Raw genomic sequence first — 21,841 nt, forward strand, 5'->3', positions numbered from 1 at the left:
GGAAGAGGAAGGGACCCTCCAGTCTGTCCCGTCAGCCCCTTCTTTACGCTTCCTCTCTTATTTTCGGGAACCTTCCCTAAACCACTTCTGGCTAACTCATCGCATCGCATCTGACTATCCCCCATCCCTGTCCCCTCCGGTAAGTCCCACTTCCACGGAGTCATACTCGGAGCTATGCCCGTTTCTTTTGTAAGATTGTATTCATTCATTTGACAGAGACACAGCGAGAGAGGGAGCACAAGCAGGGGGAGTGGGAGAGGGGGAAGCAGGCCTCCGGCCGAGCAGGGAGCCCAATGCGGGGCTGGATCGCAGGACCCTGGGGTCACGACCTGACCCGAAGGCCACACCCAACGACGGGGCCCCCAAGGCGCCCCGCGAGCTAGGCTTTCTTTTCCGTTTGGGACTGTTTCTGCGTCCAGTTTGTGTCAAGGTCTCCTTCTCTTTCCTTTTTTTCCTTTTTCAGTTCAGCTGGTTAACCACTCGCGTACCCTCGTGTGCGACCTGTGAGTTGGGGGCTAAGAGCGGACGCGGGACTTGCCCTCCCAGCACCTGCTTCTCCGTCCCTCCGTCTCTCAGCCTCTCCTCCACGGCTGCACCCCGACTCTCACGGGCATCCCCCTTGTCCAGGGCAAAAGCGGGGAGCCCCTGTGCTGCGGTTAGGTGGCCCGACGGCTCTAAGGACTGGGTATCTGCAGACTCGGCGGGAGAGTCAGACCTCACACCAAGCTTCAAAAAGTGTGCGGAGCGCCGGCGCCCCCTACACCACAACGTCCGGGTTCCTCTCCAGCCCGCACGGCGCGCGGAGTCAGCCGCACAGGGTCCCGACCAGGGCACGCACCCAGTACGGAGAGGGAAGCCAGGCCCCAGGGCCGCCCGCCCGCAGGATCACCCGAGCCCCGCCCCGAGCCCCGCCCCGAGCCCCGCCCCGAGCCCCGCCCCGGCGCTCCCACGGCCGCGCCCGCCAGCTACGCGAGGACGCGGCGGCGTGCGCGCCGCCCTGGGGGCGGGGCCCCGGGGTCGCTGGGAGGTGGTGCGTGCGTGCGTGCGTGCGTGTGTCGTGCGTGCGTGCGTGCGCGCTCGCGGTGGCGGCGGCGGATCGGAGAGGCCAGAGCGGGAGACCGAGCTGGGATCGGGCCCCGGGCGGGGGCGGTGCGAGCGGCGCCGAGAGGACCCTGGGGGCGGGGACGGAGCCGGGGCGGGCGGGACTGGAGCGGAGCCCGGGAACGAGGCGGGAGGTCCCCGGGTCTCGGGTCGGGGGGGTGGAGCCGCACTTCGTCGCCGCGGGGGTGCCGGGACTCCGGCCGCAGTGCCGCCGCCATCACGGACTTCCTGTGGGACAAGCGCACGGGCCTCGCCGCCAGAACGGTGAGCGCGCGGGCTTGCGGGCCGCGGGGCCGCGCGGGAAGATGGCGACCGCGGAGCGGGCGGGGGCAGAGTGGGGTCGGGGGCCCGGCCGCGGGGCGCGGGGAGAGGAGGCGGGGAGGGCCCTGCGGGGCGGCGGGGGTGAGCAGAGGGGAGGTGAGGAGCGAGACCGGCCTGCCCCGAGTGGACCCGGGAGGCCCTGAGGGAGCGCGGGAGGGGCGGGAGTCGGAGGGGGCGACCGACGGGATGGGAGGGGCTCCAGGACGGAAGGGGGCGCAGCCCCAAAGTTGGACCCGGGCTGGGGGCGCAGGCAGAGTTGGACTCGGGGAGTCGTCCCGGGTTTTCCGAGTGGGCAAGGAGGGTGGGGAGGCGTGGAGTTGGGAAAGGTCAAGTGCAGCCGCCTCGGGGTGGGGGGCGGCTGTGAGGAACTTCGGCGCGGGGTGTTGCGCGGCGGGACGGTTACGAGGCTGCGCCCCGCCAGGTGGGAGTACCCGCAGCCCTGCGCCCGCACCTTCGCTGCAGGCCTAGTTAGCCCCGCGCCGGATCCGGTGTCCCCCTCCTCGGTGCTAGGTCGGGCAGTAGCGCCCGGAATGAAAGCCAGATGTTGGAGTCATTAAGCCTTTGCACACCTAATGGCCCCCCAAGACTTGCGTCCCTGGGTGTGTGTAATGGAATTTTGTTCTCCTGTCCTCCTCTTCCGGGTGGTGAGGGTGATTTGTCCGTGGTTCTTTCCTTTAAGGGCAAAAGCGCTTGTGCACGGTGGTCCTTCGGTTCCAGTAACGAGCTGGAAGGAGGCCTGATGCTAATTAAACACGGTTATTCAGTAATTCCTAAACACGAGGGGGAGGAGCCAGATGGGGAGCCTGGGGAGCCACTGCAGCCTGGGGCCTCCGCTATTACAAACTTCTAAGGGGGAGCTGGCCAGTGATGGGAGAGGTGATGAGGGCAGTTCAAGAGGTCAGACCGAAAGCCCTTGGCACTTTCGGAGGAACTTCCTTGTATTTGGTGGATATCGCTCTCTGCAGAAGCCTGGTAAACTGCGTTCCTGCCCACAGAGTGCCGCGTGGCCTGCTTGGGAAGACAGAGATCCGGTCCTAATAACTGTAGAACATTTTTCACGACGATGTATCCTAAGATGCTACTCTGTCGAGCTGTGAGGAAGCGTGGAGTGGCACAGATGTAGTGTAGCTGCCAGCCAAGGTCAAGCTGGCCGTCTCCACCAGTTGCACAGCCTCCCCTCTAATGAGCTGGGGCCCAGACCTGAAGTTCTTCCTGGAGCCTCGTTTGAGGAGAGTCAGTGGGAACAATGAGATGAAGGGGCTGGCTGGGGTGGGGGTGGGCACTCCTGGAGTCTCCCACCAGCATTCGCAGACGATCCATACCACACTCCGCTCAGGAGAAGTTACGAGCACAGGAAGGCCGAGGAAGCTGTAGGTTGTAAAAGGAGTAAAAGGGCTCAAGGCAGCTCAGCGTCTCTGGAACAGCCAGGCCTCGGAGCAGAATCCTGAAAATGCAGAGCTTTTCCCCACTATTTCTGTTTTTCCTTCCCTTCCAGATGCCTCATCCCCGAAGGTACCATTCCTCAGAGCGAGGCAGCCGGGGCAGTTACCATGAGCACTATCGGAGCCGAAAACATAAGAGACGAAGAAGCCGCTCCTGGTCCAGTAGCAGTGACCGGACACGGCGGCGCCGGCGGGAAGACAGCTACCATGTCCGTTCCCGGAGGTGAGGTTTCAGGAGGGGAACCTCGGGCTCAGGGTCACTCACTCGTTTATTAAACGAAGATTTCACGGTTACACACTGAGCAGTTGGATAAGGTGATATTCGAGACTGTTACCGGAGGCGGCCAGTTGTGCTCTGTGTGTGTCTGTGTAGAGGAAGCAGATCGTAGGGGCTGAGGAAGCGTCCAGCAGGTTTGATGGGAGCAGGGCAGGATGAGTAATTCAGGGAAGTTTCCTCGAGAACATGCCATCTAAGCTCGTCTGAAGGACACGGGAGAAGTGTCTCGGGCCGAGGGAAAGGAGGCACACACAGAAGGCGAGGGTCTAGAGGGAGCTACTGACCTAACAGAAAAGACAAAGTCAGGTCTGTGTGGTTTCAGTAACAGCAGCGTGTTCTGTAGGAGGGGCAGGGGAGGGGCAGTTTGGAGCAGAACCGGATGTTAGGACAGAAATGGCTCTTTGCTCCATTCGTTGTAGGGGAACGGAGGGCAGGCCCCCAGAGGCGATGGTTCTGTCAGAGTCTGTCCAGAGGTCTGGGTGACATGGCGCTCGGGGTCCTCCTCTTCCGTCTCTGGTCCTTGGTCCTCAGAGTGGCTGAGAGCAGGTTTTCTGGTATCGCCACTTGTCCCGTCCCATGTGAGGACTGTGGCCAGAGCCGGCGCAGCTAGTGGCTGTGTGTTGTCCCCCAGCAGTTACGACGATCGCTCCTCGGACCGGAGGCTCTACGACCGGCGCTACTACGGCAGCTATCGGCGCAACGGTTGCAGCCGGGACCGGGGAGAGGCCTACTGTGAGCCCGACTACCGGCATTCGTACGAGTACCACCGAGAGGACAGCAGCTACCGCAGCCAGCGCAGCAGCCGCAGGAAACACCGGCGGCGGAGGCGGCGCAGCCGGACTTTCAGCCGCTCGTCTTCGGTGAGTGCTGGCCTGGGCCCCTCCTCTCCCCACTCCTCTTCAGCCCTCTAGGACCCTGGTAAGTTCTTGGCCGAGTGTGGGGGCATGAACGCTGGCGTGGGTGCCGAGTCTGTCGCCTCTCTTGGAAGCCCTCCAGCTCTTGGAGGGCCCTGGACCTGCTCTGGCCCTGGATGGGCACAGAGCATTTGTGAACCCCAGTGCCCGCCTTGCCATGCTGGGCTGACTGTGGGAGAGTGGCTCCTGTGTCCCAGAGGCTTCTGCTCTCTCGTGGGGACCTTGCTTGTGAATAGCCTTTTTCCCCACAAGCTCTGGGCTCTGTGGCCCCCTCAGTAGGTGGGCTTGGGTGGGGGCAAAGGGAGATCTGTGCCTGTCTGGAAGGGCGTTGTGTAGAGCATGGGGTTGTGGGGGACACTGGCAACGACACCACTTCTCTGCTCTGCCCATTCCTCTCCCTGTTCCCGTTTTGGGTTTGGGGACCTGGGATTGTGCGCCGCTCTCTCTTCTCACCCCAATCCGCCTTACTGCATCTGACGTGTTCCCTTCCACTGTCCCCCATCATCGTCTGTCCCCCCTGGCTGGGCGCCTGTGACCGGTGACCCCTCCACCACCCACCCCGCCTCCCTCCGGCCCCCGCTCCGACACCTGGCTTGCTCCGACCCCCCCCGCCCCCCGACAGCAGCACAGCAGCCGGAGAGCCAAGAGTGTAGAGGACGACGCTGAGGGCCACCTCATCTACCACGTCGGGGACTGGCTACAAGAGCGATGTACAAGCCAAATCGTAACAATCCTATAGCCTGTAATGGTCCCATAGCCATCCTAACGTCCCGAGCCAACCCAAGTCACGGCCTCTTGCCTTTCCTCAGTGGTGTTGTTTATCTGGGTGGTTTGAGTTGCTGTTGAGAATTGACCTCTGCTGTCCACTCCCAGCTCTCATGGCCCCTGGGTTAAAGGTGGTGGGAGTCACGCAGGGGTGTTCTCCCCTGTGACCATCTGTATCTGTTCCCCTTCCTTCATCTCCTCACCCCAGGTTGCTGTATCCCTGCTTCTTCCTACTCAGCTCATTCCCCACCTTCTCTCCCTCCCTCTCCCCGACCCTGCTCTTTTTCATTTCAGATGAAATTGTAAGCACTTTGGGAGAAGGGACCTTTGGCCGAGTTGTGCAGTGTGTCGACCATCGCAGGTAGCTACAGCTCCTTCCTCCCTGCTCCGTGTCTGCGAGGCATAAAGGGGGAGTGGGGGGGCGCCTGGGGGGCTCCGTGGGTTAAGCCGCTGCCTTTGGCTCAGGTCATGATCTCAGGGTCCTGGGATCGAGCGGGCTCTCTGCTCAGCAGAGAGCCTGCTTCCCGCTCTCTCTCCCTCTGCCTGCCTCTCTGTTTACTTGTGATCTCTCTCTGTCAAATAAATAAGATCTTTTTTAAAAAGGAAAAAAAAAATAGAGGTAGTGAGGGTCATCTGGGGCTTTTTTGCTGATAAGCCAGAGGTAGGATTTCGTAGTGCTCGGACTGTCCTATTCCATCTGAGATGTTTTTGACGACCCAGCAAATGCCTCTTGTGCCATCCTACAGGGGTGGGGCTCGAGTTGCCCTGAAGATCATTAAGAATGTGGAAAAGTACAAGGAAGCAGCGCGACTTGAAATCAACGTCCTGGAGAAAATCAACGAGAAGGACCCTGACAACAAGAAGTAAGCAAGCACAGGAGTAGATGGGGAGTCTGAGAGGCCCCGCTCCTACACCGGAGGACCTCCCCGGTCTCGTTTCGGCAGGGGGTCCTAGACCTTCTCATCCATCCGTTCTTTGTTCGTCATCTTAGACTAGCAGAACGGTAGGGCTGGAAGGGAGTCTGACATGCTGCAATCCCTTTGTTTTGTTCCCGGGGCGGTCAGAGTGCTCTGCAGTTTGGGCCTAGCCCAGGATGCCCTCTGTGGGGCTGTGCCCTGGAAATGGCCCTGGGACTGGGAATTCACATTTCTACCAAAAAATCATTTGAGCTTTCTGTGCTGATGAGGCCCCAGACCTTTGTATGTACTGCTTCTGTCCATGGACTTCTGTAAGCTAAGTGTAGAATAAGGCATGAAGCAAAGAGGCAAGAGGACAGTATGAACGTGGACCCGCTGGTGGCTGGTGGTCAATGAATCTGGGAGTGGGAGCTGGGGTCAGGGTTTGGGAATGACAGTTTGACAATTCAGGGTCCACGCTGGAGCCTGGAACCCCACTCTTCAGCCAGTTTTAACTATTTAAAACGATGCAGGAATGGTTTGAAGTTTGGCAGGTAGGATCTCTCTCCTCGGGTCTGCCGGCAAGGCCATCCTGCCGCGGAGCTGCGTTTTGGTAGTGGTGCAAACTGGCATGTTTCACACAAGCGTGTGGAATCAGCAGCTTTGCGGCCCCTCCTTGCCGGAGGGGTGCTGGGCACGCGGGAGCTCCACAGACCTCCCCTCCCCTGTCTCTCTTCTCAGCCTCTGTGTGCAGATGTTCGACTGGTTTGACTACCATGGCCACATGTGCATCTCTTTCGAGCTTCTGGGCCTTAGCACCTTCGATTTCCTCAAAGACAACAACTACCTGCCCTACCCCATCCACCAAGTGCGCCACATGGCCTTCCAGCTGTGCCAGGCCGTCCAGTGTGAGTGCGGCAGGCCGGGGCGGACTTGGGGCAGCCCCTCCCCCTGCGGGACCTCCTCTGTGTCCCTTTACACTGGCGGAGCCCTTTACCTGTCAACCTGATTGTCTGCACTTCTCTTACCATCGCGTTGACAGCTCCCTCACTTGACTCCGTGACCCGTGTCCTCACCATCCCTGAGGAGCCTTACCCGGCTCCTTTCGAGCAGGAGCCAGGGCAGAAAGCTTTTTTTTTCTCATTTCCCTTCCTCGGGAAAGTGTTCAGTCAGGCTACGAGCACAGAGACAGAGACTTCCCCCGCTAGAGGTTTATGCTTGTCCTCACTGAGGTGCTCTCCGTTTCCAGCAGAGCAGGTGGCAGCAGGGACTAGTGCGACCGAGGGGCCCGGTGGGGGATCCAGACAAGTACTTGGTTCCTCTGGGGTTTTCACGACTAAGCGGTTTTACAGAGTTGAATTCACAGGATGTCAGGCACGTACGTCAGAAGACGGAAACAGCGCGCGTGGCAGACCCGTGTGCGTCAGTTGAGGGTTACGTTCGGGTCTTAGCCGAGGAGCGCAGGGTGTCTTAGAGCAGGCATCTCACCTGGAGGTGGAGCCGGGAGCGCCGAGCAGCCCTGGGCCTCTTGGTCAGACTTGGGATCGCGGGTGCCGCTCAGCCCTGGCCGCCTGGACCAACCTTGACCTGGCCTTCTCCCTTGCAGTCCTCCATGACAACAAGCTGACCCATACGGACCTCAAGCCTGAAAATATTCTGTTTGTGAATTCAGACTATGAGCTCACCTACAATCTAGAGAAGGTGAGCGGGGCCGGCAGCGCGCCACTTCTTTCTCTTAGCCTCGTTCCCTCCCCTCCGCTTCCTCCCGTGTTCTCTCCGTGTCTGGCGCCGGGGAAACCAGAGTAGCAGAGTAGGGTGAAAGGGAGAAGTCGAAGACTTAAGTTGGAGGAAAACTTGGGAGGAGGACCTCTGCTAACCTTCCAGTAGAGTTCAGATGCTTCTAAGATTCTCGGTTTAGACTTTCTTCTCTGTGAGGGAAGCTCAGTTCTCTTGACCTATTTTCAGAAACCCTGTATACCAGTCACTCGGGAAAAGTCAGACGCACAGGGGCTTGCGTGCTGTGTCACCATCATCCCTTCGTGCTCTGCCTTTTTTAAATTACCTGCGGGACACGGGGGAAGCTGTAAAGCGGGTTCTCAGTGCGTACGGGAGCAAGCAGGAGGTCAAGGTGCTTCTTTCAGATCTGAAAGCACTTTAGAGAATTGAGGTAAGAGTCTTGATCCGAGGTGGCTGGGGTCCAACCCCTTCCTGCTCTGCTCCTAGAAGCGAGATGAGCGCAGCGTGAAGAGCACAGCGGTGCGGGTGGTGGACTTCGGCAGCGCCACCTTTGACCATGAGCATCACAGCACCATCGTCTCCACTCGCCATTACCGGGCACCGGAGGTCATCCTCGGTGAGCGGGGCGAGTGGGGGACCATGGTTGTCCAAGTATGGGAGTGTGGGTGGGGAGGGGAGGGCCCCCTAATCACCCTAACACCTTGTCCCTCATGTCCCCACCCAGAGCTGGGCTGGTCGCAGCCTTGTGACGTGTGGAGCATAGGCTGCATCATCTTCGAGTACTACGTTGGCTTCACACTGTTCCAGGTGAGTGGAGGGCACCTTCTGTAGCCCCCCGGTGGTCTCCGACCTGGTCTTGTCTGCTCCCTCCACCCCGCTGTCTGGAAGCTGGCCCTCAGCAGCCGGTTCCCAGTGCCACGCTCGGTTCTTTGTTTCCCAGACCCATGACAACAGAGAGCATCTAGCCATGATGGAAAGGATCTTGGGGCCCATCCCTTCCCGGATGATCCGAAAGACAAGGTGAACCTTGCGGGGCGGGGCAGGGGATTTTAAACTCTTCCTTTATCTCCACAAAATCGCTCTGTTTCACATCATTTTCTGTTTTCTTTGAAACCTCCCCCTCCCCCCACCGCCCCAGCGACTCAGATGGGGGATTTAGGGCAGTACCCCACAACAGAAGGAGACTCCTGACCCTCAACCTTCCCTTCCTCTGTAGGAAGCAGAAGTATTTCTACCGGGGTCGCCTGGACTGGGATGAGAACACGTCAGCTGGGCGCTATGTTCGAGAAAACTGCAAACCGTTGCGGGTGAGCCACGGGGTGAGGTGGTGCCTCCCCCCACAGGCCATTCCCTTCCCGGGGCTTTGCCTCTGCGCGGCCCCTCGTGAGCAGTGTTGTTAGGAAGGAAGGGGGGAAGCTGAAAGAAGGCCCCTTTGGTCAGTAGGAGAGAGAAGAGGGAGTGGTTTTGTGAAGGGAAGGAGGTTAGACAGGCCTTTCTTTCTTGAGCCAACCGGAGACCAAAGCCATGTCCTGGCTCCTTGAGGTCAGACAGGAAAGGAAACTCCCTTTGAAGAGCTTGCATGTTGGTGAGAAGCTAGAGAGCAGCACGAAGTTGACCAGGATGCGCAGGTAGAACTCTCCGGGAGTGTGAAGGAAGTGATGGTGCAGGTGGAAGGTATGCGGAGCGGTGACGTCAGAAATGCTGGTCACGGTGTGCTCGTGGGAAGGCAGTATTCGTGACCATGTCCTCGGAGGTTGGATGCGAGGGCCTTGAAGGGAAAGGCAGCACTTCCTTGTAGGGCATCGTGCCTCACCTTTTTCCTGCCCTCCACCACCAGCGGTATCTGACCTCAGAGGCAGAGGAACACCACCAGCTCTTCGATCTGATTGAAAGCATGCTAGAGTATGAACCTGCCAAGCGGTTGACCTTGGGTGAAGCTCTTCAGCATTCTTTCTTCGCCCGCCTTCGGGCTGAGCCACCCAACACCAAGTTGTGGGACTCCAGTCGGGATATCAGTCGGTGACGATCAGGCCCTGGGCCCCCCTGCATCTCCTCCAGCAGTGGGTGTCCAGTCCAGGACACTGGTGCTTTTTTATACAAGAGAACAGAGCCGGAGCCCGCCCCTTCCTCCTGGCTCCCTGTATACCTGTGAATATGTGAAATAGTGTAAATACGGAAGGACTCGTACCTGTTGCGCCCTCCCCAGCCTTGTACAGAACGCTGTTCCGTCCCGCACACTTCCCGGCCTCCCCTGCCTCCGCACAGCGGCGTTGGATGGGGGCAGGAGGCAGTAACCAGGTGGCACCTCGCCCATGTTTTATAAGGAATTTTGTACAGTCTTTGTGAAATAAAAATGACGTGCTTCATCGGACCCCACCCCTTGAGTTCGAGGTGTGGGGCGCCGGGCTGCAGGGATGGGAAGATTGGCAGCCCTCCCAGCTTGCGGGTGAGGGGGTCCATCTCCTCCTCCGAGTGGCCCACGCCCCACCAGCCCACCGCCCGCGGCTGAAGTCTGGTGATTCGGGGGGTGGGGGCGCAGGGGCTGCTTCTCCCAACAGGTGAGCTGAGCCGGGGGAGTCCCGGCGGCGGCGCCCACCGGGCGGGAGCCCAGCCCTGCGGGAGGCCCGCGGAAGGAGAACGGCCGGCGTCGGACGCGGGGCTGCCGGCTGGCTCGCCGGAGCGGGCCGGGACCCCGCCGCGGGGCCTGCCGGGACTTGTAGTTCGTCGGTGGGCGGGGAGGCGGGCCCTGGGTCACGTGGGCGCCCCGTCGCCGCCGGGAGCCGAGGCGCAGGCGCAGCGCGCCGCCGCTGCGGGGACCCTCGGGGCCCTTCCGGCCTTCGCGGCCAATCCGTGCGCAGCCGAGCGGGTGGACCGCGAGGAGCGCAGGGAGCCGCCGCCGCCGCCGCGCAGGGGCGTGGAGGGCAGGGGCGGCCCAGGCCGCAGTTGCAAACATGGCTCAGAGCAGAGACGGCGGGAACCCCTTCGCCGGGCCCGGCGAGCTTGACAACCCCTTTCAGGTGACGCGCGGGCCTTCTCCGGCTAGCTCGGTGGACTCTGCTCGGTTCTGGACGGGCCCGCTTGTCCTCCCGGCCCTGACGTTTGTTCTGGGGAAGGGCCGCCACGTGGGGGTGACGGGGACTCCAGACCAGTAGGCACCCTGGGGGGCGGGCCCTGCCCCTATAAGGAGCCGGTGCTGGCAGTGCGGGGTGAGGGATTGGGGGCAGGCGTTGGGACAGCAGCGTGGCCTCCGACGTGCAGTGTTCGCAGCCACGGGCGTCGGAAGAGGCCCCAGCGAGTTCCCCCAGAGGCACCAGGTGCCAACTGAGCCCAGCTCTGCCCACAGGACCCAGCTGTGATCCAGCACCGACCCAGCCCGCAGTATGCCACCCTTGACGTCTACAACCCTTTTGAGACCCGAGAGGTGAGGCTCTGGGCGGCACAGGATGGCAGGGAAGGGGAGGATGCGCCTGTAAGCCCGCTCCTTCGGGTACAGGGCACTTCTCTGCATGCAAACGGTCTTAGCCCCGGGAGAGAGGCCAGTCTGCCTTGGCTTGCCTAACCCTTCTGGGGACACGAGGGCGAACGATCCCGTTTGAGCTCTAAGCCTCCGTCCTAGGAGGACTTGCAGACTGGCGACGCCTGGACCAAGGCTTGTGTCTGGGGCGGCTTTTCCGAGGAAAATACAGAATGGGGCTGGTAGGAGTTGAGGGAAAAACCAGTTATGCTTAGGGGTGCATTTGGAGGGAAGAAATGAGGAGGACCAGACCTGTTTGTCCCACAGAATAGAAAATTCTAAGAGCTTTAAAAAGTGAAGGGGGCGGTTTGGTGGGTGAGTGCCTTGAGTCCTGGTCAAGGGAAAGGATGTGGGGGCTGATGAGGGCTGCCGCAGCTTAGAGAAGAGCTAGTTCTCCGCCAGAGGTTTCGCTCTCTTGGCCAGGAGCCTGGGGAACGGGTTCAGAATCTCAAGATCCTCAAGCAGGCTCTAGACACCTGCATTGGAAGGGACTAGGTGGTCCCTAAAGTCTTTTCCAAAATCAACAGCCCCCACCCGCCTATGAGCCTCCTGCCCCTGCCCCATTGCCTCCACCCTCGGCTCCCTCGTTGCAATCCTCGAGAAAGCTCAGCCCTACAGAACCCAAAAATTACGGCTCCTACAGCACCCAGGTAAATAGGGGACCGAGATGGGAGTGGGGGTGTGGGGAGCTGGTCTGCGCCCAGGACTCACGTCTCCCGCTGGGGTCCTGGGCAGGCTTCGGCTGCGGCAGCCACTGCTGAGCTGCTGAAGAAGCAGGAGGAGCTCAACCGGAAGGCAGAGGAGTTGGACCGGAGGGAGCGGGAACTGCAGCACGCCGCGCTGGGGGGCGCCGCTGGTAAGCGGGGTCTGGGGTGGGGGCACTGAGGAGGATGGGGAGGCATTTGACACTTTTTTTTCTCAAAGATCTTATTTATTCATTTGACAGAGAGAGACACAGGGAGAGAGGGAACACAAGCAGGGGGAGGGGGAGAGGGAGAAGCCGATTCCCTGCTGAGCAGAGAGCCCAACGTGGGGCTCGATCCCAGGACCCCGAGATTTATTTGAGAGAGGGAGAACATGAAGGGGGAGCATCAGAGGGAGAAGCAGACTCCCCGCTGAGCAGGGAGCCCAATGCAGGACTCGATCCCCTGACTCCAGGATCATGACCTGAACCGAAGGCAGTCCTTTAACCAACGGAGCCCCCCGGGTGCCCTGACACTTTTGAAGGAGCAAAATAACCCTAAGAATGTGGGCTCTGGAGCCACATTGCCGAATGTGAATTTAGGCGCTATTATTTACTGCGCATGAGCTCTTAGATAAGTTCCTTGATCTTGAGTGCTTTGGTTTCCTTACTTATAAAACAAAGGTAACGTTTGTACCTGTTTGACAGGACTTTGTGGCAGTTAAATAAGGTCATCCCTGCAGAGGGCTGGGCATAGTGCTTAGCAGTTGTAAGTAGCAGTGAACACCGGCAGCACCGGCTTTGCTTCCGCCCCACGGCTCCTCGGACCACGTTGGAGAATGGAGAGAGAACCTGGGGTGAAAGGGAGGGCGGCTCCTCGGTGGGCCTCTGCCTCACGCCTCAGGTCCTCCTGCTCTCTCTCCGCCTTATAGCTCGACAGAACAATTGGCCCCCTCTGCCTTCTTTTTGCCCGGTCCAGCCCTGCTTTTTCCAGGACATCTCCATGGAGATCCCCCAAGAATTTCAGAAGACCGTGTCTACCATGTACTACCTCTGGATGTGTGAGTAGTGAGAAGCCTGTTTTAGAGGAACAGTAAAGGAAGGGACCTTATCTTTCCTGCCCTCAAGCCGACTGGCCTAGAACTCAGCATTTCATCTCTGCTCTTTCTTTTTTTTTTTTTTTTTAAGATTTTACTTATTTATTTGACAGACAGAGATCACAAGTAGGCAGAGAGGCAGTCAGAGAAGAGAGGAGGAAGCAGGCTCCCCGCTGAGCAGAGAGCCCGATGCGGGGCTCGATCCCAGGACCCTGAGATCATGACCCGAGCGGAAGGCAGAGGGGGGTGCTCTAACCCACCAAGCCACCCAGGCGCCCCTCATCTCTGCTCTCTTGAGTTGAAGGCTAGTTTCTCCAGGAATTTTCCTGGGTGACTCCTTTCATACTATTTAGAACGTGTTCTTCCACCTTCTAGAAAACATACGGTCTTGTCCTTTCCCCCTTTCTAAATGTCTTTGCAGAGGTGATCGTGTGCGATAGGGCTCTGTCTCCGCGGCTGAGTGGAGGATTCTGTGGAGGCAGAAGCTTCTCTTCCGTACTCTGCAGCGTTTGGTGAGGGTTTTGTGATTGCTGGCCACGCTCATTGTCCTGTACGTCCATCCCTCAGGCAGCACGTTGGCTCTTCTCCTGAATTTTCTTGCCTGCCTGGCCAGCTTCTGTGTGGAGACCAGCAATGGCTCGGGCTTTGGACTCTCCATCCTCTGGGTCCTCCTTTTCACTCCCTGCTCCTTCATGTGCTGGTACCGCCCCATGTATAAGGCCTTCCGGTAAGCTGAGGGGCGGGGCTGGCGGAGAACCTGGGATGGGCCCCGCGGCTCCTGCTCCGGCCCTGACTCTTCTCCCACTCTCCCGGCTTTTCCTGCCCGCAGGAGTGACAGTTCATTCAATTTCTTCGTTTTCTTCTTCATTTTCTTCGTCCAGGATGTGCTCTTTGTTCTCCAGGCCATTGGCATCCCAGGTTGGGGGTTCAGGTCTGTGAGGCTGCCCTCCAGCCCCCCCCCATCCCTCCCCTCGTTCCTCTAGACCGAGTCAGCACAAGGTCCTGGGGTAGGAGTTGCTCAGAAGAAGGAAATGTGGTTTTGATCCCCAGAAGGTGCTTGTTGAACGCAAGAGACAGGACCTACCCAGTCAGAATTCTCGATAGCCTAGGTGTGGGGGAGGAAAAGTACCCGTGGTCAATCAGAGGGGGGCTTCCTGGAGGAAGCGCCCAAGAGCGCTTCTGAAGAGGGGGTGGGGCCTCCTCCACAGAGAGGTCTGTTTGGACTGAGGATGTCTTGGAGGGGCCTGGAGAGGTAGGAAAACTGCGGGGAAACAGGAATTAAACTTTGAAGAGAGTGGATCAGGTGTGGGATTGTTGTGCTTGGAAAGTGCCAGACTGACGGTCAGGGGCTGGGGGGAACCCTGGTGGGTTGGGTAGGATGGGGCCCGCTTGCTGACCCCGGAGAGGCTGGGAGGACCGACGTGGGGTGGGGGGGCGCCCCTCTTGACAGCCGGCGCTGTCCCCTCTGGCAGTGGCTGGATCTCGGCGCTGGTGGTGCTGAACGCCAACAAGGCGGCGGCCGCGCTCATGCTGCTGGTGGCCCTGTTTTTCACCGGCGTCGCGGTGCTGGGGATCGTGATGCTCAAGCGGGTGAGGGGCTGCGCCAAGGTCATGGGCCCCGGGGGCCTGGGAGGGGCACTCTGGAGGCCCAGGAGGGCGCGGCGCCCGGCCGGGAGCCAGCTCTGGGAGGGTGGGGTCATCCCTGCCGTCTCCTGCAGATCCACTCCTTGTACCGCCGCACCGGGGCCAGCTTCCAGAAGGCTCAGCAGGAGTTCGCGGCCGGGGTCTTCTCCAACCCCGCCGTGCGCACCGCCGCCGCCAACGCAGCCGCTGGGGCTGCCGAGAATGCCTTCAGAGCCCCGTGACCCCCGACCCCCGGCCCTGCCGCTGGAGGGCGCTCCCCCCGCCCCCCACCCCCACCCCGTCCTGGACGTCTCCGGGACTCGGTGAGACGTCACGACTTGGGGTCTCCTCTCTGGTGCCCCCAAGCCCGCAGCTGGCTGACCCTGACTTCGGGGTGCGGGGAGCCACTAACCCCGTCTCGCTTCCCCCGCCACCCCCCGATTAGGCCACACTACTGCCAGCCCTTACACACCCCACCCGGCTCCCCTCCGCTGTGCCAAGGCTGTGCTTCGGTTATTTAAATAAAGAGAAGAGGAACTGGAACCAGTCCCCGTTTCCGGGGTCTTTATTGGGAGCGAGGGCGCTGGAAGAGAGAAGGGAGCGTGGCGGAGACGGGGGAGGAAGCAGAACGTGACCCCGGAGGGGGCGGGCCGCGGCGAGCAGGGCTGCGGGGCCCACAGGGGCTGCTGAAGGGCGGGGCGCGGGCCCGGGGCCCCAGAGGCTGGGCGGGGCTGGGGTCGCACCCCGGACCCCGGAAGGCCCGCGGAGACCCCCCCACCCGCCTTAACCCGGCCCGCGGGCCCGCCCTGCTCCCGGCCCGTGTAGCCCCGCCCTACTCCTGCCCCGCGCCCGCCCCCCTGCACCCGGCCCGAGGGCGCACGCCGGCTCCCCCCGCCCCACTCCTGCCCCCTCCCCGCCCGCCCCCTGGCACCGGGCTCGCGGGCGGACGCCAGCTCCCGGGCAGCCGTTCGCAGCCCCGCCCCACTCCGGCCCCGCCGCCCGCCCCCCTGCACCCGGCCTGCGGGCCGACGCCGGCTCCCGGGGTGCACCGCGCAGTCCCGCCCCCGCCCCGCCCCCGCCGCCGGGCCGGACCTGCTGCCGCCCAGGCTGGGGAGCGCAGCGTGTTGGGGCGGAGCGGGGAGGGCGGCCCCGCAGCCGGCTGCGCCCCGGCTTCTCCCCGCCGGACTGTCTCAGACCCCAGGACCCCTCCCCTCTTCTTCCCACCCTCCTCGCCTTTACCCTCCCCGCCCTTCCCCCGGGTTCCCGACCGCGGCTTCTCCTCACGCCTGGACCTGCCCTTCTCGGCGCCCCCGTTCTCCAGGGAGATGCGATGAGCCGGCGCCCCCGCGTCCTCATCGCCGTCCCGGGCACGGTGCCCGTCCGGTGCCCGCGGTGGGGAGGGAGCCCCCCGCGACCCCCCCGCGACGCCCCTCCCTTGGGCCCCCGCCCAGCTGGAGGCCCTGGGCCATGCCCCAGGGGACCCATCCGGTTGGTGGGCTCTAGAGCAAAGAGAGTGGAGAGGAGGGAGGACGGGGCCTTGGGCGCCTCTGAGATGCTCCCAAGCGCCGGGGGAGGCCGAGCGAGGCGCCGGCAACCGGGCAGCAGGCATGATGCCGTCGCCCAGTGACTCCAGCCGCTCGCTGACCAGCCGACCCAGCACCCGGGGCCTTACCCACCTTCGCCTCCACCGACCCTGGCTGCAGGCCCTGCTCATGCTGGGGCTAGCCCAGGTGCTCCTGGGCGTCCTGGTGGTCACCTTCAGCATGGTGGCCTCCTCTGTCACCACCACCGAGAGCATCAAGAGGTCCTGCCCATCTTGGGCTGGGTTCTCGGTGAGTTGGGTGCACAGTCCTGGCGGGGGGTGGGGGAGGGGGCAGGTTCCTGGGGCCCCTGCGATACACACTAGCGGCTGATGCAAATGCCGGCCTCTCCTCCCTCTTCGGGGTGGCTGTCTTCTTACAGGGCTGGGCACACCCTGTGGTGAGGGGCTCACTCATGTGCCTCCCCCTTGCCAGGCTGAGCCTGTGCCCACTCTGTCCCCAGCTGGCGTTCTCCGGGGTGGTTGGCGTTGTGTCTTGGAAGCGGCCGTTCACTTTAGTGGTAGGTGTTAGGGTCTGGTGCCCCCGGGGAGGCAGGTGCCCAGCTCCAGCACATGCCCCCAAGAAGGGAGGGAACGGGCGGTGCGGTTCATGCCAGCCGGGCATAACTGTGTGTGAGGGGTGGTCCCATCCGCGGCAGAGGTACCCCCTTCCCAGGCCCCAGCCCTGAATGTGCCCCTGCTTCCCCCAGATCTCCTTCTTCTCCCTGCTTTCGGTGCTCTGTGTCATGCTCAGCATGGCCGGCTCTGTGCTCTCCTGCAAGAATGCCCAGCTAGCCCGAGACTTCCAAGACTGCTCCATGGTGAGCCTGAGGAGGGCGGGCGGGGAGACTGAGTGGTGGGAGGTGTGCCTGGGTTTGTCCTGACTGCGCCCTCCGCCCTGCCGCTCAGGAAGGAAAGGTCTGTGTGTGCTGCCCCTCTGTCCCCCTACTCCGGCCCTGTCCAGAGTCAGGGCAGGAGTTGAAAGTCGCCCCTAACTCCACCTGTGACGAAGCCCGGGGAGCCCTCAAGGTGAGTGCGCCCTCCCCAATTCAACCATTCCTTTCTCCCCCTGACCCCATCCCTCTGGTTTTCACCTTTGCCTCCCCTTCTGGAGTCCTCACAGGTCCAGAACTTGTGGGATGCACCCCTCCCCAGGGCCCGCTCACACCCTGCCTCCCCTCTCGCTTTCAGAACCTGCTGTTCAGTGTCTGTGGGCTCACCATTTGTGGTGCCGTCACCTGTACCCTGTCTGCCGTCGTGTGCTGCGTCCAGATCTTCTCCCTGGACCTTGTGCACACGGTGAGAGGCGGGCCAGGGTCACAGCCAAGCAGGTGTGATGCGGGGCGGGTGCGAGTGTGTGCTGCGACTGGGCTGGCTTCTGAGCGCGGGGGGCTGTGGGTCGTTTATTAGGCATGTCTGGTGTAGGGACATGTAGGGGGGGTTCGAGGAAGGATGGGGAGTGGGAGAAATCTGTGATGCCAGGCAGCCCAGAGAGTGGACATTAAACAATGGGACTGCAGATCGGGTGGAGTCCAGAAGATCCCAGATAGGGCCAAGGATAGAGGGTTGGTGTTCTAGTGGGGGCAGAGAACAGGTGGCGATTCTGGGGGTAGGCGGGGCCATGAAGTGGAAGACTTTCTAGATAACTGGGGCGGAGGGAGAAGGGGAGCTGGCTGTGGCATGGGCACGGGGGGGGGGGGCAGGCCCAGGACAATGTGGCGGCATCTGGGAGCCTAGAAGCTGCATTCCCAGAAACCAGGCCCACTGAGCCGCTTGTGTCCCAGCAGCTGGCCCCCGAGCGCTCTGTCTCAGGCCCCCTGGGGCCCCTGGGCTGTACATCGGTGCCTGCAGCGCCTGTCCTTCACACCACGCTGGACTTAGAAGAATTCATACCGCCAGTGCCCCCTCCGCCCTACTACCCCCCGGAGTATACCTGCAGCTCGGAAACAGATGCGCAGAGGTGAGGCCGGGCAGAGTCCTGCCAGGGGAACTAAGCAAGGGGGCAGGGGCTGCAGCCTGGCTTGCTGGGGGCAGGGGGCAGGGGGAGGTTTGTGCAGTCGGAGGGCTTTTCCAGGCTTTGTCCTCCCCGTCTTCCTGCCAGCATCACCTACAACGGCTCCATGGACAGTCCGGTACCTTTGTATCCTACGGATTGTCCTCCTTCCTATGAGGCCGTCATGGGGCTACGAGGAGACAGCCAGGTGAGAACAGTGCTCGGCGTGGTCTGGGTAGCTGGCGACACAGCCTGAAAAGCTGAGGGAGCTGCTGTCCCTGGACAAAGAAGACAGTAGTCCTCATGGTGTTTGTGGCACCCGCCATCTGGTTTTCCCTAGAGCTGGGGCGGGGTGGGAGTGGGCGCGCAGGAACTATTATTCATTTCTTCCAGATGTGGAAACTCGGGCCCCCATAACTGACCTGTGCAGGGTGGCAAAGCTGGCCTGAACGCTAGGTCTTCAGAGCCCTGTCCTGCACACCGCGTGGGGGGGTTGGGGGGGATGGCGGCACCGGCTGTAGGGCCAGCCACCTGACCATCGGGTTTCCTGCAGGCCACTCTCTTTGATCCCCAGCTTCACGACAGCTCCTGCGTCTGCGAGCGCGTGGCCTCCATCGTGGATGGTGAGCAAAAAAAGCGGGGGGCAAGGGCTGGGCTGCCTGGGAGGGCAGAGCTCGGTGGGGGGTGCTGGGCTCTGAGGTCTCCGGAGGGCTGTGGACAGACAGCCGCCCCCACACGCCCCCCTGCCGCCCCCAGTGTCCATGGACAGTGGGTCTCTGGTGCTGTCGGCCATCGGGGACCTGCCCGGGGGCTCAAGCCCGTCGGAGGACTCGTGCCTGCTGGAGCTGCAGGGCTCCGTGCGCTCCGTGGACTACGTGCTCTTCCGCTCCATCCAGCGCAGCCGCGCCGGCTACTGCCTCAGCCTGGACTGCGGCCTGCGCGGCCCCTTCGAGGACAGCCCCCTGCCGCGGCGGCCCCCCAGGGCCGCCCGCTCCTACTCCTGCTCAGCCCCCGAGGCCCCGCCCGCCCTGGGAGCCCCCACGGCTGCCCGCAGCTGCCACCGGCTGGAGGGCTGGCCGCCCTGGGTGGGACCCTGCTTCCCGGAGCTGCGGCGGCGGGTCCCCCGGGGAGGCGGCCCCGGAGGCAGCCGGCCCACCGCGGCCCCTCCCGTCCGCGCCCCTGCTCGCCGCTTCAGCGACAGCTCAGGTTCCCTCACGCCGCCACCGCCGCCTGGGCACCGGCCTCCCCATCTGGCTCTCCCGCCGCCCCCGCTGCTGCTGCTGCCGCGGTCTCACAGTGACCCAGGCATCACCACCTCCAGCGACACCGGTGAGCACGCCCCACCCCTGCACACACAGCCCCGAGGGTCAGGAGAGGGCAGGCCGGGGAGTTAGAGGGCCGGTGGTGCCTGCAGGGCTTAGAACAGCCCCAAGAAGGGCTGAGTTCACTCCCGCAGGAGACACTTCTGAGCGTTCCCCTTCTAAAACCACACCGTCAGCAGCTGAGCAGCAGAAAGAGGAAGAAGCTTCCACAGCTCCCACCCGGGCCCCATTACCCACCCTCTCCCAGGCCACCCACCTGCTCCCTGGGCACAGGAGCAGCCCCTCAGCCCAGGTGCTGGAGTGCCTGAGGAATGAGGGGACCCGACAGCATTTCAGCCCTGGCCTCGTGCTCTTCTAGGGGGCCGAGGTGGGGGGGATGCAGCCACCAAGAGACCGCCTTAGTCCCCGTCTTGCTGGGCTGCGCCATTGGGTTTCCGGCAGACATGGGCAGACGTGACGTTTGGGTTGAGGGTGGGGTGTGGGGCTGGGGAGGCTCCTGGGGGGTTGAGTCTCTCCTGGGAGGACCTGTCGACCCGGCATTTCCACTCCCTGCCTCCCCCCACAGCTGACTTCAGGGACCTTTATACCAAAGTGCTCGAGGAAGAGGCCGCCTCCCTTTCCTCTGCAGATACAGGTCAGGCGTGTGCTTGGCACCCAGAGGGTGGGTTAGGGGAGTGCTGCCTGGCCCTCCGTGCACCTCCCTTCCTTCTCTCTCTCCAGGGCTCTGCTCTGAAGCCTGCCTCTTCCGTCTAGCCCGCTGCCCTTCACCCAAGCTGCTACGCGCCCGCTCAGCTGAGAAACGGCGCCCCGTGCCCACCTTTCAAAAGGTCCCCCTGCCCTCCGGCCCTGCACCTGCCCACTCCCTCGGGGATCTTAAGAGCAGCTGGCCAGGCCGAGGCTTGGTCTCTCGGTTCTTCCAGATGTCCAAGAAGGCCCCAGACCCCAGTGGGAATGGGGCCCATGGGTTTAAGCAGGTAGGAGTTAGGGGAGTCTGGGAAGATACCCAGGAAAGCCGGGAGCTTTAGGCTAAGCCACACTCATGCCCGGTTTTGTGTCCCCCTCTAGGTGCCCCGGAGCCCCTGGGGTCGGCCAGGCCGAGAGAGCCTCCACCTTCGGAGCTGTGGCGACCTGAGCTCTGGTTCTTCACTGCGGCGCCTCCTGTCTGGCCGCCGACTGGAGCGTGGTCCTCGCCCCCACAGCCTCAGCCTCAATGGGGGCAGCCGGGAGACTGGGCTCTGACCTGGGCTTCCTGACCCTCTGAACAGATCCAGGTGAATGCTGGGGGCACAGGCACCAGCTGGTGGGACCAACAACCCCCAGCACCCCACGCGCTGGCTGACACAACAGAAACCCGCTGAACATGCCCAGAAGTATCCTTTTGCCGCCTACCTCTGGGAGCTCCTGCTGCTTGTCTCTGGCCCTCAGGACTGGGAGAGCTTCTCTCCTATGCTGCATGGGTATCTGGGTATTGAGGCTGTCTGGGGGAGAGGCTCCTGCTTACAGCATCCGAAGAGGGAAAAAAAAAGTCCCACCCCCAGTGTAAGAGAGCCCTCCGACTGGACAGGGGCACTCTGGCTGGGGCAAAGGTATGCCCCAGTGCTTCTGCATAGGGAGCTGTGTGCCTATGCACTGGGGTGGTGAGGCGTGAAGAGTCCAAGAAACCTGGGTGGCTCTCAGCTCTGCCACGTCTACCTGCATGGCCTTGGGCAAATTATTTAACCTCAACTGCCTGATCCGTAAAACATCGTGAAGATGAATGTTTGTAAAGCTCTTAATACACTAAATAGGCCTTCAAAAAATTTCAGTTTTCGCCTTCTCTTCTGCACCAGCCTTTTCCACCATGGGAAATTTGTTCTGGCATCTCTCGTGGTTAAGAAAACTCTCTCAAGACATTTATTTCCAGCTATCTAGATCTCTGCTCCTTTTCGGAGCAAAATGTTTTCACTCTGCCTTTCCTGCTCTTCTCAGAACACTCCCATCAGGCTCCATCCCCATCTCTCCCCAGGCATTACCCTTGAAAAAGCCTTCAGTAACCAATGGCCACTTCTCTGCCTGCATGTCACTTGACTTCTGAGAAACATTTAAGCATCTTTTCTCTTCAATTTTGCCCTTTCCTGTCTTTGAAGACATCATAGCCCTACGTTTCCTCTTGACCCTTTTGGTTTCTTTTGCCAGCTCCCACAACTCAGCTGGATCGTTCAGTGCTGGAAAACCCCGGGATTTCCCCCTTGGTCCTCTTCTAGTTTCCATCTGCAAATAGCACTACTCAAACCCATGGTTTAAATACTATCTGCCCTGGGGCGCCTGGGTAGCTCAGTTGTTAAGCGTCTGCCTTCTGCCCGGTCATGATCCCAGGGTTCTGGGATCGAGCCCCACATAGGGCTCCCTGCTCCGCGGGGAGTCTGCTTCTACCTCTCCCACTCCACCTGCTTGTGCTCTGTGTGTGTGTGTCTCTCTCTGTCAAATAAAATCTTAAAATTTAAAAAAAAAAATGAAATACCATCTGCCTGCCCACGTGGAACTCTTCTCCCTGAATCTCCTCTGACCTCCAACTTGACACATCTGTCGGGATGTCCAA

At 61.6% G+C, this 21,841-nt stretch overlaps 3 protein-coding genes across 8 annotated transcripts; all 3 read left to right on the plus strand.

The window, feature by feature from the left end:
- Positions 1-1,051: 1,051 nt before the first annotated feature.
- Positions 1,052-9,824, plus strand: CLK2 (CDC like kinase 2). 5 transcript variants are annotated; one of them, XM_004778578.3, is made up of 13 exons: positions 1,052-1,365; positions 2,918-3,087; positions 3,773-4,001; positions 4,678-4,765; positions 5,115-5,181; positions 5,567-5,683; positions 6,458-6,624; positions 7,323-7,417; positions 7,940-8,069; positions 8,178-8,260; positions 8,394-8,473; positions 8,670-8,760; positions 9,291-9,824. In XM_004778578.3, exons 2-13 carry the CDS (start codon positions 2,918-2,920, stop codon positions 9,474-9,476), a joined length of 1,503 nt encoding a protein of 500 aa, XP_004778635.1. In that variant the 5' UTR covers positions 1,052-1,365; the 3' UTR covers positions 9,477-9,824. The 5 variants fall into 5 exon arrangements, with proteins under 5 accessions (XP_004778635.1, XP_004778633.2, XP_004778632.2 ...); XM_004778576.3 differs by lacking the exon at positions 1,052-1,365 and having other exon boundaries at positions 4,681-4,765; XM_004778575.3 differs by lacking the exon at positions 1,052-1,365 and having other exon boundaries at positions 3,776-4,001.
- A 420-nt stretch (positions 9,825-10,244) lies between these two features.
- On the plus strand, positions 10,245-14,912 carry SCAMP3 (secretory carrier membrane protein 3). The gene is made up of 9 exons (XM_004778572.2): positions 10,245-10,470; positions 10,797-10,874; positions 11,495-11,617; positions 11,703-11,823; positions 12,582-12,710; positions 13,314-13,473; positions 13,576-13,677; positions 14,219-14,336; positions 14,465-14,912. Exons 1-9 carry the CDS (start codon positions 10,405-10,407, stop codon positions 14,609-14,611), a joined length of 1,044 nt encoding a protein of 347 aa, XP_004778629.1. The 5' UTR covers positions 10,245-10,404; the 3' UTR covers positions 14,612-14,912.
- Positions 14,913-15,423: 511 nt separating this feature from the next.
- On the plus strand, positions 15,424-20,778 carry FAM189B (family with sequence similarity 189 member B). Of its 2 annotated transcripts, none has more exons than XM_004778582.3 (12): positions 15,424-16,201; positions 16,413-16,469; positions 16,659-16,769; positions 16,858-16,977; positions 17,140-17,247; positions 17,736-17,908; positions 18,023-18,149; positions 18,495-18,564; positions 18,698-19,270; positions 19,829-19,897; positions 19,984-20,237; positions 20,329-20,778. In XM_004778582.3, exons 1-12 carry the CDS (start codon positions 15,977-15,979, stop codon positions 20,500-20,502), a joined length of 2,061 nt encoding a protein of 686 aa, XP_004778639.1. In that variant the 5' UTR covers positions 15,424-15,976; the 3' UTR covers positions 20,503-20,778. The 2 variants fall into 2 exon arrangements, with proteins under 2 accessions (XP_004778639.1, XP_004778641.1); XM_004778584.3 differs by having other exon boundaries at positions 18,050-18,149.
- Positions 20,779-21,841: the final 1,063 nt, after the last annotated feature.

The sequence above is a fragment of the Mustela putorius genome, unplaced genomic scaffold (genome assembly GCF_011764305.1).
Source record: "Mustela putorius furo isolate JIRA1106 unplaced genomic scaffold, ASM1176430v1.1 tig00000997_pilon_pilon_pilon, whole genome shotgun sequence".
Taxonomy (NCBI): Eukaryota; Metazoa; Chordata; class Mammalia; order Carnivora; family Mustelidae; genus Mustela; species Mustela putorius.